At 37.3% G+C, this 12,395-nt stretch overlaps 3 protein-coding genes across 7 annotated transcripts; 1 reads left to right on the plus strand and 2 right to left on the minus strand.

The window, feature by feature from the left end:
• Positions 1 to 53: 53 nt before the first annotated feature.
• Samtor (S-adenosylmethionine sensor upstream of TORC1) lies at positions 54 to 1,330 on the minus strand. Its single transcript, XM_033474142.2, has 2 exons — positions 1,198 to 1,330; positions 54 to 987 (listed from the first exon to the last, which is right to left on the minus strand). The coding sequence occupies exons 1-2, from the start codon at positions 1,327 to 1,329 to the stop codon at positions 91 to 93; spliced, it is 1,029 nt and encodes a 342-aa protein (XP_033330033.2). The 5' UTR covers position 1,330; the 3' UTR covers positions 54 to 90.
• Positions 1,331 to 1,435: 105 nt separating this feature from the next.
• Positions 1,436 to 3,325, plus strand: Ubc7 (ubiquitin conjugating enzyme 7). 3 transcript variants are annotated; one of them, XR_004490705.2, is made up of 5 exons: positions 1,436 to 1,576; positions 1,678 to 1,759; positions 2,255 to 2,373; positions 2,442 to 2,787; positions 2,896 to 3,325. XR_004490705.2 is itself a non-coding variant. In XM_033474195.2 (4 exons), the coding sequence occupies exons 1-4, from the start codon at positions 1,522 to 1,524 to the stop codon at positions 2,699 to 2,701; spliced, it is 516 nt and encodes a 171-aa protein (XP_033330086.1). In that variant the 5' UTR covers positions 1,436 to 1,521; the 3' UTR covers positions 2,702 to 2,819. The 3 variants fall into 3 exon arrangements, 1 of the variants encoding a protein (XP_033330086.1); XR_004490708.2 differs by having other exon boundaries at positions 3,202 to 3,325; XM_033474195.2 differs by lacking the exon at positions 2,896 to 3,325 and having other exon boundaries at positions 2,442 to 2,819.
• A 420-nt stretch (positions 3,326 to 3,745) lies between these two features.
• Positions 3,746 to 12,344, minus strand: LOC117222413 (suppressor of cytokine signaling 7). Of its 3 annotated transcripts, XM_033474107.2 has the most exons (7): positions 11,826 to 12,344; positions 10,951 to 11,047; positions 10,691 to 10,882; positions 10,158 to 10,608; positions 8,803 to 10,049; positions 8,341 to 8,509; positions 3,746 to 8,233 (listed from the first exon to the last, which is right to left on the minus strand). In XM_033474107.2, the coding sequence occupies exons 3-7, from the start codon at positions 10,805 to 10,807 to the stop codon at positions 7,839 to 7,841; spliced, it is 2,379 nt and encodes a 792-aa protein (XP_033329998.1). In that variant the 5' UTR covers positions 10,808 to 10,882; positions 10,951 to 11,047; positions 11,826 to 12,344; the 3' UTR covers positions 3,746 to 7,838. The 3 variants fall into 3 exon arrangements, with proteins under 3 accessions (XP_033329998.1, XP_033329982.1, XP_033329990.1); XM_033474091.2 differs by having other exon boundaries at positions 8,803 to 10,608; positions 11,826 to 12,341; XM_033474099.2 differs by lacking the exon at positions 11,826 to 12,344 and adding an exon at positions 11,415 to 11,801 and having other exon boundaries at positions 8,803 to 10,608.
• Between the last annotated feature and the right edge of the window lie 51 nt (positions 12,345 to 12,395).

Raw genomic sequence — 12,395 nt, forward strand, 5'->3', positions numbered from 1 at the left:
ATTCCATATTGCCACCAAGCATTCAAATGTTGAAATAAGAGAATATACGTATATTGACGAAATGTACAAGTTTATTTTTCAGATTTAAAATTATGTCTGATCAAAAGGTAATTCATTGAACATACAAGTCTTTTCTACACTGCTGTATATTTCTTTCTCTTCATGTATGTCCTCGCAGGACGTATTTCGAAAATCCTGAGGAATAAAAAATGCTACATCGTCTTGATATAAAGGATCATTTTTGGCTGTCGTTTGCATATCTGCCCATCTTACTGCAACCTGCTTAGATATACATTTTCTGAAGATAAGACAATGTATATGTTTCAATTTTTCATATTTGATTCTCATAAATCCTAATTTACTTAATACGTATCTCCACGATTTGATAAGTTTCGCGTTTGCACCGACATGTTTTGAGTCAGGACTTATAATGAAAAGTATTCCTCCAGATTGTAGGATATCATATGCTTTTTCACAGCAGATGTATCTTTGTTTCGGACATGGTAAATATTCCAAAAACAAGGAAAATACAACAACATTATACGAGTCCTTTGGTAACTGCAATAGTTCTTGCTTATCAGCTGAAAACCGTTTTTCCTTTCCAACTTTAACATTCAGAAAATCGCAGCGTAAAACTTGTCCTGGAATGCTGTTTAAATCTATTGCAGTCACATCAAATATAGTTAGAGTTACAAAAGGATTGTAACAACTTCCTACATCTAATAATGTTATTTTCTGGGTAGTATCTACAAAATTGCTGCTTTGCAGGACATTATTTACGCAGTCATCAGTTTGTACAAAATCTATATTCATTTTCTTCTTGATATCTTCTTCTCTCTCATTGTATTTTTGTAATCCACCATTTAAAAAATACTTTTCACATTGTGACTTCACCCACTGCACTCTACAGAGAGTTGCTTTTATGGAAGTCGAGTTATTTTCTTCCCAATATGTAGTTGCCAATTTTTGCATAGAAGATGCATATTTCTAAAACATAACAAGGTCAATAAAATTTTGGAAAAGCCTTGAATGTGGTAAATTCATAGCAATCGTGAAAAAAGTTGTAAAATCCTGCATTGAATTTAAAACGTTAAATGTACATAGCCTAACCCATCTATTTCCTATATACTCTATACGAACGCGAATAATAGAAATTAAATATATAAAAGGTCAACTTTTTCGGATAAAAGAATGCACCTGCAAGATATCTTTACAAGCTATGTGACGTTCCCATGCAATCTCGGGCCCATACTTCTGAGCTTCTTCTCGCAACGTGGCATGAGTAGCTTTTATAATATCCGCTAAATATTTATGTTCTTCTGTCGCCATTCGAACTGTGAATTGGCATCGTTCCGGACTCAATTCTGGTGTAGAATAATCGTGCGAGAAGAACAGATTCCGTTCTGTTCCGAATTTGAAGAAAAATTCAAAGACCGACACATAAATGTCGACGATCCTTGATGTGATAACCTAATATGTACTCGTCTCTCGACGTTCTGACAAATAATAGCATTGATCTCCATGACCAAAACAATGGCTGGTTCCGCTCTAAGACGTTTAATGGCAGAATACAAACGTGAGAATCCGATTTCCGATTAAACGCATGTGTAACTTTCTTGTTTCTACTTTCGTTCGATTTTGAAAAATAATATAACAGCTAAATCGTGTGATTTGCAGAACTAACCTTAAACCCAACTGAAGGCATTATAGCTGGTCCGATTAGCGAGGAAAATTTTTTCGAGTGGGAAGCTTTAATCACGTAAGCAATTATTTTATAAATTTTTTTTATATATCCTACAGATATAAAATTTATTATTCTGTTATTTCCTTAAAATATATGGTACTTTTATATTTCTGCCTAACGATACGAGAAAAATGTAAATGAAAAATTTTGCCTTTGCCATTATTCGAAGGCCGCTGATGATTTTTTAAACTGGAATGTTATATTTTTGTTTCCATATGATCAACCAGCAAAAATCTATGAATTTAAAATGCTATTATCAAGTGACTTTGATTCAATGTAGGCTTACAATGCAGAAGATAAATCAAACATAAATCAAACATTTATATTTGTAATCGAAAGATTTGCAGCAAAAAAGAGGCAGCTTCATTTTTTATAAATTTTTTAAATTAATTTGCTCTAGCTAAATTTTTCGATTAAAAGAGAAGATAACTCTCATATTAAATGCTCTAATATATTTATGGCACATCTGAAATAGTTCATAGTTTTTTTTATTCCTTTTTGATATTACAGGGGACCAGAAGGAACTTGCTTCGAAGGTGGTGTGTTTCCAGCAAAGTTAATATTTCCTCCAGACTATCCCTTAAGTCCACCAAAAATGCAGTTCACATGCGAAATGTTTCATCCGAATAGTAAGCCTCTCATCATAAATCTATGATGCAGAAAAAACTTCAGAAAACTCATAACAATTCAATTTCAGTTTACACAGATGGCAGAGTCTGTATAAGCATATTACATGCACCAGGAGATGATCCAATGGGTTATGAAAGCAGTGCAGAAAGATGGAGCCCAGTTCAAAGTGTTGAGAAAATATTGCTAAGTGTAGTAAGTATGTTAGCTGAGCCAAACGATGAGAGTGGAGCAAATGTCGATGCTGCAAAAATGTGGAGAGAGGACCGCACCGAATTTGAGAGAATTGCTCAAAAACTAGTTAGGAAAAGTCTTGGTATCCCACCTTGAATCAAGATGTTCATTCTTCAAATGAAAACAGAACTGTAATTTAAGGATTTACACAAGTCAATGCACTGTATGTGTTATGTTTACAGGTAATATAATTTTATCTAAATTCTTAAAAAGATATACGTTGTTATTGATTAAAAAAAAGATGGCTGACCAATAATCTCAAAAAATGTATTTTATTTTCAACATTGCAGTACAAACATGGGTAATCAAATACATATGCATTTGTTTACACGTAGAGTATATCCTTTACCATAATATATTAATTGAAACAAGATATTTCTTCTTGTGCTCACGAGCATAAGATAATCGCAATAATTGTGCAAAACATTGGAATTGCAATTATGGAAACGATACCGAGTGATCATTGTCTAACAATTTATCATTCAATTATTTTACTAGAATGTTGAAAAATACATTGTTACATTTGCGAAGAGTCACATTATCTTTAAGCGGAGAAAAATGAAACTGGAGTAATATTGTAAATGAACATGTTGCAGGTATTTGTGGGGTGTGATGGGGTTTATATACTTAAAAGGAAAGTGTGACGAAATTAGGTTTATTATTATGAATTGTATGGAACTCTATTATTAATAAACAGAAACTTATGAAGGAATAATAGAATATTTGTGTATCATGAATTCCACATTTTCTCGAATTAAAAATTTTAAATACTTTACTCGGGTTTCATTTTTTTGTTTAATGTACATCATAATTTAAAGTTCCACTGAAGAAATGTTATGCATTTTTGAAAGCATCCTTTCTATTATCTTAAGTATTTACAAAATTAAAAGCTTTTATAATAGGTTTCTGATTATCATGCATCCCTCACTCTAATAATCATCGAACTTGGTGATAAACTATAATAGACTAGAATAAATAAATTATGCAACATGATTCTGTAATTACAACAAATAATCGTTAACCATTACACAAACAGACATAGCTATAAACAGCCTGCACATTTCTTTAGAATTTGTTTCTTATGATCTATAAAAATAATATCCAGACCCACGAAAAAGATAAAAAAAATAAATACAAGTGTTCGGAAGTAAATTGATATTTATTAGTAAACAATACTGAAGTCCAACTTAAAATGCAATGTTTATGACTAGCACTTGTCAATTATATATAACAAACAATAATAAAGATCGATGTACCAATATGTTATAGACAAAGTACAACATTGTACCTGTGTCTTCTTTGTTATAGTACAGTTCTCTCGTTTATTCCATCTCTTTATTTACTTCAATAAAATTGAATATTAAAAAACAAGCGTACAAATAACTTCGTACAAACAAAATCTAACAAATATTAATTGCACAAGCACTTCTAAAAGATTCAAACGTTCAAGTGCTTACAGGACAATGCTGTACCGTGAATACAGATCTAAACTTTGGTATACAATAAAGAAATAATTCCTCTATGCCAAGTTCATCTTTTGCAAGAGATCGATTACGATCGCGCGTGCCTAATTAAATATATGAACCATACATTTTCACAACCTGATACAAAGGTGTTCTATTTAGAAGAGAATACTTACACTTTAAAAAATTTCTTTATACCCCTGATCGTCACTGGCTTCTTTCCCACCGCATGGAAAATGTACAGTTTAATTAGAAGCTTTTATGCATTAACAATAATATCACATTTCTCGTAGAAGAAGTGTACATTGAATTCAACACTTTTGCTATGCTCTCGCGTTCGGAGAGCATTATAAAAATACAAAACTATTCGATGACACACTTCCCCTTGCACACAATTATGCAAAAAGAAAAGAAGAAAAGAAACAAGAAGAAACATTTTTTCCCTTTCTTTTTTTTCTTAAACGTATCGTTTTACTCAAAGACGCTTGGCATAGAATCCTCATAGTGTTTTGTTTTCTCTCTTTCCTTTTTTATGTTAACGTTCAATTATAGCAAGATGTAATTTAAATAAAGCATCGACGCTTCCCGATAAACGCTAAATTTCCTCACAAGAATACAGTATGTGCAACTTATATTAAATGTAAAATACATTTGTTATAAAATGGTACTAATTCTGTTCTATATACCTCCCTCTGCGGCTGAGGTATCGTGGTGCCTTTAACCGTTAATTATATGCACATGCTTCACATTATGTTTAGATTCATCCTTAGATTTAGATCTTGTCAGACGATCCATTAATTAGTTAATCGTATTGCAAAATCTACCACGTGAATATTGAGTATAAAATTTGTTACTTTTTTTGTTATTATTTTATTTTTCTGTAGTACTGTAAAAGTTCACGGAAAGGAAAGGGGTGCGAACGAAACGGAGAAAACATTGTTCTGAGCAAGAATGTATACCGTGGTCTTTGCTATTCCGTCATTTCATGAAGCTGCACAGGACCAAGCAACAGAACAATGAAAAACTTATTTGGAAAACGTCTAGCAGTAGTTCTGTACGCGTTTTGTATAAAAACGTCTCCCCATGAGAAATCTAACATTAATTAGCCAACGCTTTGTGGTGAGCTCTGTTTTTGCAATATTAACAATAAATGCAAAATTTCTTAAAGTAGTGTCTTCAAAGAAAGATTGCATATTTTTCAGGAAAGCAATCTTTACTGCAATGATCCATATCTAGGGGTGAGAACTAATGTAAAATAAAGGGTACATGATAACAATTTAGAAGCATAAGCCAAATTTACGAAAAAGTCAATTAAATTCTATGTTTAGTTGCATCAATTATACTTTGAGGGTATTCCCGATATTTTTGGTTTTTATTCAAATCGTGAAGTTGTATTGAAAAAACACCGTTCGTTCAGATTTTTATGAGTTCTTAATAGCTATAAATTTAGTACGGCAATAAAAGCAGAACTAGTGAGAACTCAATGAGTCAACTGTACAGGTCAAAGTAGTAATTCATTAACGCGCAGCCAACTTTTACGGGCAAATTTGGCCCATATCACGACGCAATAACAGTGTGCGTAAGCAGATAGTAAATACTCTGCACAACACAAGGAAATCTGACCCAGTGCGGTTCTCTCTTGTTTATACTGACTACGGAGTGAGAGCACTGTACATAGCGCAGTTAGTGACGATCCCTCGACCTATCGGTGTGTCGCGTTTTCATGATATGAATGGGTCAAATTTGCCTTCAATTATCGTACGTGTACTCGGCCGCCGGCCGAGAGTTAAATTAAATTAACGATAATATAACTAAATCCAATTTAGTGCATTGCACGATGTTGAATCTTGTTTGTGGTCATCTGAACACGTAGAGTCGTTCATGGCTATAGTCTGTTTCTTCAAAAAGCAACAGACCAATAAAGAAAAACAGACTGTAGTGAATGCAACAAACCTGGTGCGGTCCCTACTATCACAGAATGGATCAGTACCGGCAAATGGATGGAGGGTAAGAGTGGGGTATGGTTCTCAGGGTCGAGATAGAAATGGCAAGAATGTTAGAACAGCAGTTTGTGATATCCAACTTTACCCCTGAATTGATTTTCGTCTTATTTTGAGCCATAGAATTTGTTCAACCCCATTTGTACCATGACTTACGACCCACCCTGTACATATATTCGGTTGTCTCAGTTCCTTTGTATAATTATATGTATTTTTTGAACTAAAATGTCCCGTTCTTTTGAACCCCACAACACTGGCAAAATTCATTCTCGCCCTGCATGCAACATTCTGATCAATTAAAAGAAGAACCGCAAAACTATAGACGATATATATCGGTAATTGATTTGATATTACAAACTTAAAGTCGATCTATGTACACGCAAATGTATCTACGCTCAGAAAGCTACAAGATAAAAGAAACGAAACGAATAATCGGCGAGAAAGTACGATCGATGCTTGGATGAAGATACTTATACACAGCATTAATGATTCCATTAGTTCGTTGAATATTTCTTCTAAGTTAATCAGTCTGTGGCAGCTACGTCTAAACTTAAAAACGTGACACGACAACTGGATGAATCAATTCGTATTGAAAACTTTTCTACGGTTAACAGACACAATAACTGATGTTTTTTTTGCTTTATATACGCCAGAATATATCTTAATGTAAATGTTAGCCTACTGCCTTTCCGCCATAATTGCTTGTACGTGCATCAATGTTCAAAAACGATTCATCGACTTCGCGTTGATCGCCCCAATGAAATTCGAACGTTGAATGCGGGATATAGACTGACTATATTCGTATTCCCTTTCGTTTAGCTATATTAAAACGCATGTTTCAGAGTCTTATAGTGATCAGTGTACAGATTTGCCGAGCGAACATGAATATTCTGGGTCAGTGAAAATTGTTGGGGCGAGCCGAATACATCAATGGTGTTCTCTAGAGTAAACGGGGTGACGCAAAGTCCACCCACAGCTCTACAGACTTTGAGTTCGCTTAGCAAACCCGTTACACCGTAATTGAATGATCTCCGGCGAACAGACGATTCGTTAACGAGTATTTAATGGAAGCGAATGCATTCATCATTTCGACACCTGATTCCAAATAGCAATGTTAGGGTATATGGCACTCAAGAAGGAGCTACTCGATCGCTGCATCAATATATACGAATATTACATACATGTTCATCGCGTTATAGAATCGCAAGGTTATTTTAAAATGAGAGACAGGAACTGAAATTGAATGTAAGGAATCGAAATCCATCGGAATTCGTTGAAACGACTACCGTTGAAAGCAACAATGGAGAAAAGGGGTAATTTTATATCTGTGCATTTTTTAATGAAATCGTGCGAACACGAATTCTCGGATTGAAAAATGACAATTTTCATTTCATATCGTCTTAGACCTCTCAGCTTCCTTTTTTTCTAGCATTTTTATGCTAGTAACTACGTCGTTTATAGTCCTACATACGAGCTGCGTGGAACGGATTATCCTTCTTCTCGATAAGATGACTTATATTGTGTGTGTTCTCAAAATTGAAATTCGGTACAAACGTACACGAAGAACCGGCTACGTAGAATCTTCCGTTACGATACTGCATTCAACAGAATCATATGTGAAAATGAGCATGGTATGTAAAATCTTATTGCAGTAACGCTTTGAGAGATTCGAATGATTCGAACCGTTACTGTACTTAAAACCATAAGATACTTAAAGAGACGTTCGACAAGTATTTTACAACATACAACGAAATGTTACACGCTTGTACCTCACGATAGGCCCTGCGGAGTGAAACAAATCTTTTCTAATTCACCGGTGGAAGAGCTGACAGGGGATTCAGCCCTGTCGTCCTGCTCGGCTAACTGTTCGCTGTAATAGTGCGGTGTGCTCAGATAGTCGATCAGTCGTCGTGGCAGAGGTAGAGTCGGAATTAGATCCCTGCGCACCATCTTCAGTATAACAAACCTGCATGTGTGCTGCAGACTCTGAACCTGCTTGAATCTCGATACCGGATGTAGAAGTTGCACGCGCATTGGTCCTAACACTGGCCGCCGATGCAAAAAAAACAGGTATCGTCCGCTACGCGAATGCTCCACTGCATTTTCAATGAAGTCAACGATCGTGTGGGATTTGAATTTTGTGCAGCTACCAAAGCTGAAGTTACCTGTGCGTACAATATTAAAATTAGAATATAAATGTTCCAAAATTATTCTTCGTACTTCTGTAAAGAATTATTCAACAAGATTTCTACCTTGATAGTCAGAAACTTACCCTGGTCATGCTCTATTCTCACGTGTCGCACGCAGCTGTTAAGTCTAAACGATAGAGAGAAAATATAATGGTCGTCGCTACTGTCGCGCACTATGAATGACCCATCTGGTTCATTGGACAGTATCTTTTCCGCAGCTTCGCCGGATATTGGGCCCCAATACCATCCATACTGTTTCAAATATAATCAGTTATTTCCGGATCTTAATTGTAAAAAGATCTGGTCAGAATTTGGACTACTTTTAGAATGATAGTTATAGACAATATTTTTGATTCCAAGAGAAATGCATTCGTCCAAGTCATGACCATTTCTTGGAATTATCTGTATCACTGTTGTACAAGTATTTTATAAAAACTGATGTTTATCTACAGTGTATCCACCTAGCCTAAACACTTTAAATATTTTACTTATTGTTAGACTGGGAATTTGATACTTATGACTCTGTAAAAATATGAATGACGTACATCTTTGACTTTCTCGATACTCGCTGCAAAATCCATACTAGTATCTTCGGCGGGTTCATCATCGAGTTTTGGTGCAGGCGCTGGCATTTGTGGTATGGAAGTTGGACTCTCACAGGGTTTCGACACCATGGTTGTGAGTGCATCCTCTGCTTGCTCCACACTGCCCACGTGACCGTTGCTTTTTGGCAACGGCGGCAGGGCTCGCTTAAAAAAAGGTAGCTTCTGTGCCGAGGGATCTACCTCCGAGGTAGTATTATTGTTATTAGCATGTTGGTCAGAGTCAACACCTTCCTCCTCTTCCACGATTTCACCCTGTACAATGCTGTTCCGTTTCTCTACAAAGTGGTCCGGTGAACCTAATCGCCTGAATCTGAAGATATTGCACAGTGTCTGTTTCAGGTTCAACGAGAAGTTTCGCTGGCTCTTCTTGATCTTCTCCCGTTCGGAGTCGACCTTCTCCTTATGAGATTCCTCTTTCACCTTTTTATGTTTAATACTAACGAACGTGTTCTTTTTATGCTTCTTAACGTTACCATTATTATTATTATTGTTATTATTATTATTATTATTATTGTTATTGTGAATCAGTCCATTGCTATTTTTGTTTGAGATTGGGATATCCGTCGACGAGTCTGTATGCGGGTTGCTATATCTATTGTTATTATTTACACTAATACCTTTTGGCATTGCAAGGTGTATAGGCGTGTGACTGATCGGTGCCTTGTTATCGCGTTTCAGTTTATTTTCACTAGAATCACTAGAGCTCGAGTACAGTGTCTGCAAGTACTGACGCACTTCATGTAGAGTCATGTGAATTGGCTCGCCGATGTTGTGCATGTGACCGTTGGACGTTCGGGTGCCATGCCGGCCGGACGTCCCAGGGACACTGTGGCGTTTCCCGTTTCCACTCTCGTTGCAACAAACATCGGACAATAGTCTCTGGGACTTGATAACGTGGGTGATAGCGCGGGGCTTGCCGCAGTAATGTCGCGCCTGCTGTATGTGAGCCTCCAGTTCGCTCTGAGAACTGGCGGACACGTTCCTTCTCCTCTTGCGATGGTGCCTGTGCCGCTTGGGCCTCTGCGGGGTCCTAAGATCATGCAGAGGCCTGACCACATCTATGGGAACAGTGTAAATGTCCGAGTCGAAGGGCACGTTGTACATGTCGCTGATCTCGCTGGTCGTTAAAACGTCGTGTGACATGGCGGACGTTATGAAGCTGCTGTCGTCCGCCTTGTGGCTCAGTCCTGAGGTATTTATAGAATTATGAGAACTGGACAAGCGAGAAGAAGCCAAAGAACATCGCGAGTTTGGACGATTTAGCGTGTTGTACGGAGTTATTAGCGTGGTGGCACCTTGACATGACGAGGGAGTCAGCAGGTCTGTCGCCCAGAAACGTTTAGGGTTGTGCACGTTTCGTGTTACCACTGGTATGCGAGTCGTTGCGGGAGCTATTCTACCTTCCGGCCACGATATTCTGCAAGATATTATCAGAGCTTCCTCGATCACCGATTGTACTAGACTATCGGCGTAATCGTCTATTAGCTGTGGAACTTTTTGTCGCATTAGTCGTGCATAACTAAGAATTGGTGCAGACGAAGATTCTGAATTCGGCGGGGAGGGGCTGTCCTGGAATTCTGGTGGAGGTTTAATGGCTACGTCGACCACTTCCACTTCGAGTTTTCCATCTGCGTCTGGCCATCCTGGTCCTTTTTTCAACGTATTAAAATTTTCACCGCACATGCCGTCCGAGTAGTCGAAAGAATCTTGAGACAAAGATTTGCTCTCTATGTCGCTCTCTTGCATCTAAAGCAAACAATAAACATAATTTACTTTGTCAGGATAAACATTTTCAGTTTATATATGATGCATCAGGAACAAGTTATACCTCGATTGCAAGATGCGCTCTTACAGAATCGCTAGAAATGGACCCTCCAATTCCACTGCTACCAAGATCACTGAGAGGTCCAGTAGCGCTTAGCGAACATGACGGTGGAGAGTCCATCTCAATGGTTGTAGATATATTTGTTTCACAAACTGTTTATAGTAGCCAAAACTTCTGGAAGTTCCACATTGTCCCCTACAAAGTTACCATAAAATTAAGACTTTTGTACTTATTATCCTTTCTAATCGGCAGAAAAGTCTTACCTGAAAATAAGAATTACAGACAATACGCAAATGCGTCATGACCTCCATGTTTGCATACATGCTTGTACTATTCACATGGTCCATTCTGAATATGAAACTGTGAACACATGAAAGGAGTACATCTATTATAATAATCTTGATTAATTAAATTAAAGAATAAAATAGATTTTCTTCTACCCCGATTTAAATATGGATTATAATTAAAAATATATCCGATATATTCTGTGCAGAATATATCGGATAGGTCGAGTCTCGAAAATTTAACCCTCGCGTAAAAAAGGCTGGGTCACTTGGGACCCGTGTCCTCCGACTCATTTTTCGAAGCAATAACGGTTAACTTTTGCTTGCAAATAATGAGTTCCTATAGATTTTTCTTTTTTAAAAGTCGTCTCTTCATGAAAGGGAATAATTGACATACGAAACCGATTACAAGATAAGTTTTTCGATGAAAAAATTATGCGAACCTGTATCCTTCAAGGGTTAACCTCCGATTACTAATCGCATGACGTTACTTATTCGCGGAACTAGGCATTGTGGGAGATAAGATAGATCGCGGAAGAAAGATATTCTTGGAGAAGTATTTGCCACTGTCAAGAGATACATGACATAAAGTCAATATGTCTTGGGATCGCTGCACAATCGAATTTAGATACACGTTGGCCGTGCGGGGAACGTATATCTGTCTGTCCACCGGTGTGATTCACTTTTGAATCGTCTTGAACGCGAAATGTTCGAAATATCTCGTGATTTTGATCTAAAGTGCACGCCGTGCGAGGTGCGCTTCAACGTCCCGGCAAGGTTGATGTTTGCGTCGCGGATAGTATAGCTTCGGACTACGTTTGACGTTTCCGCGAGTAGAATTGGATTTTACGTACGTCTGCTGCTAGGTTACTCGCAGCTCGGTCGCGTTCACGTAATTCCCATGGACGTAGCGGCTAGTCGAGAAACGGCTCATCGTTGTCACATAGTGGCCGCACAACGAAGCAAATCGATATTTAAAAGACAGAAACACGGATCCCTCACGTTACGGATGACTCCATGTCAGTCCCGTTCCCGCATTCCGTCTGTCACGCCGTGGAAGAATTTCATTCGAGTACTTTCTGGGGATCGACGATGCGTTTCACGAAAGGAGAAACTGCAGCCACCAATGCGGTTGCACAATTCGAAACGATGTTACGCTGCTTGGTGCGCTCGTTTTCGAATCAACTTACAGTGGTTCAAAATCGTCTAAACGCGGAAAAAATTCGTATAATTGTCATTTGTACATTATATGTTGTCAGTGAAATGATTTCCTGGGTTTTCTGGGTTTTAGGGTTTTGTTCTAATAACTATTTTTATGCAGCGGGCCTATTTAATAAGTAATTATTTCATCACCCTAAAATTAATAATTATATTGTTTAGTAATACCGTATTTAATTAAAAAATAGCTGTACTAGTATTGTTGT

This window comes from Megalopta genalis, chromosome 1, assembly GCF_051020955.1.
Source record: "Megalopta genalis isolate 19385.01 chromosome 1, iyMegGena1_principal, whole genome shotgun sequence".
In the NCBI taxonomy this organism is placed as follows: Eukaryota; Metazoa; Arthropoda; class Insecta; order Hymenoptera; family Halictidae; genus Megalopta; species Megalopta genalis.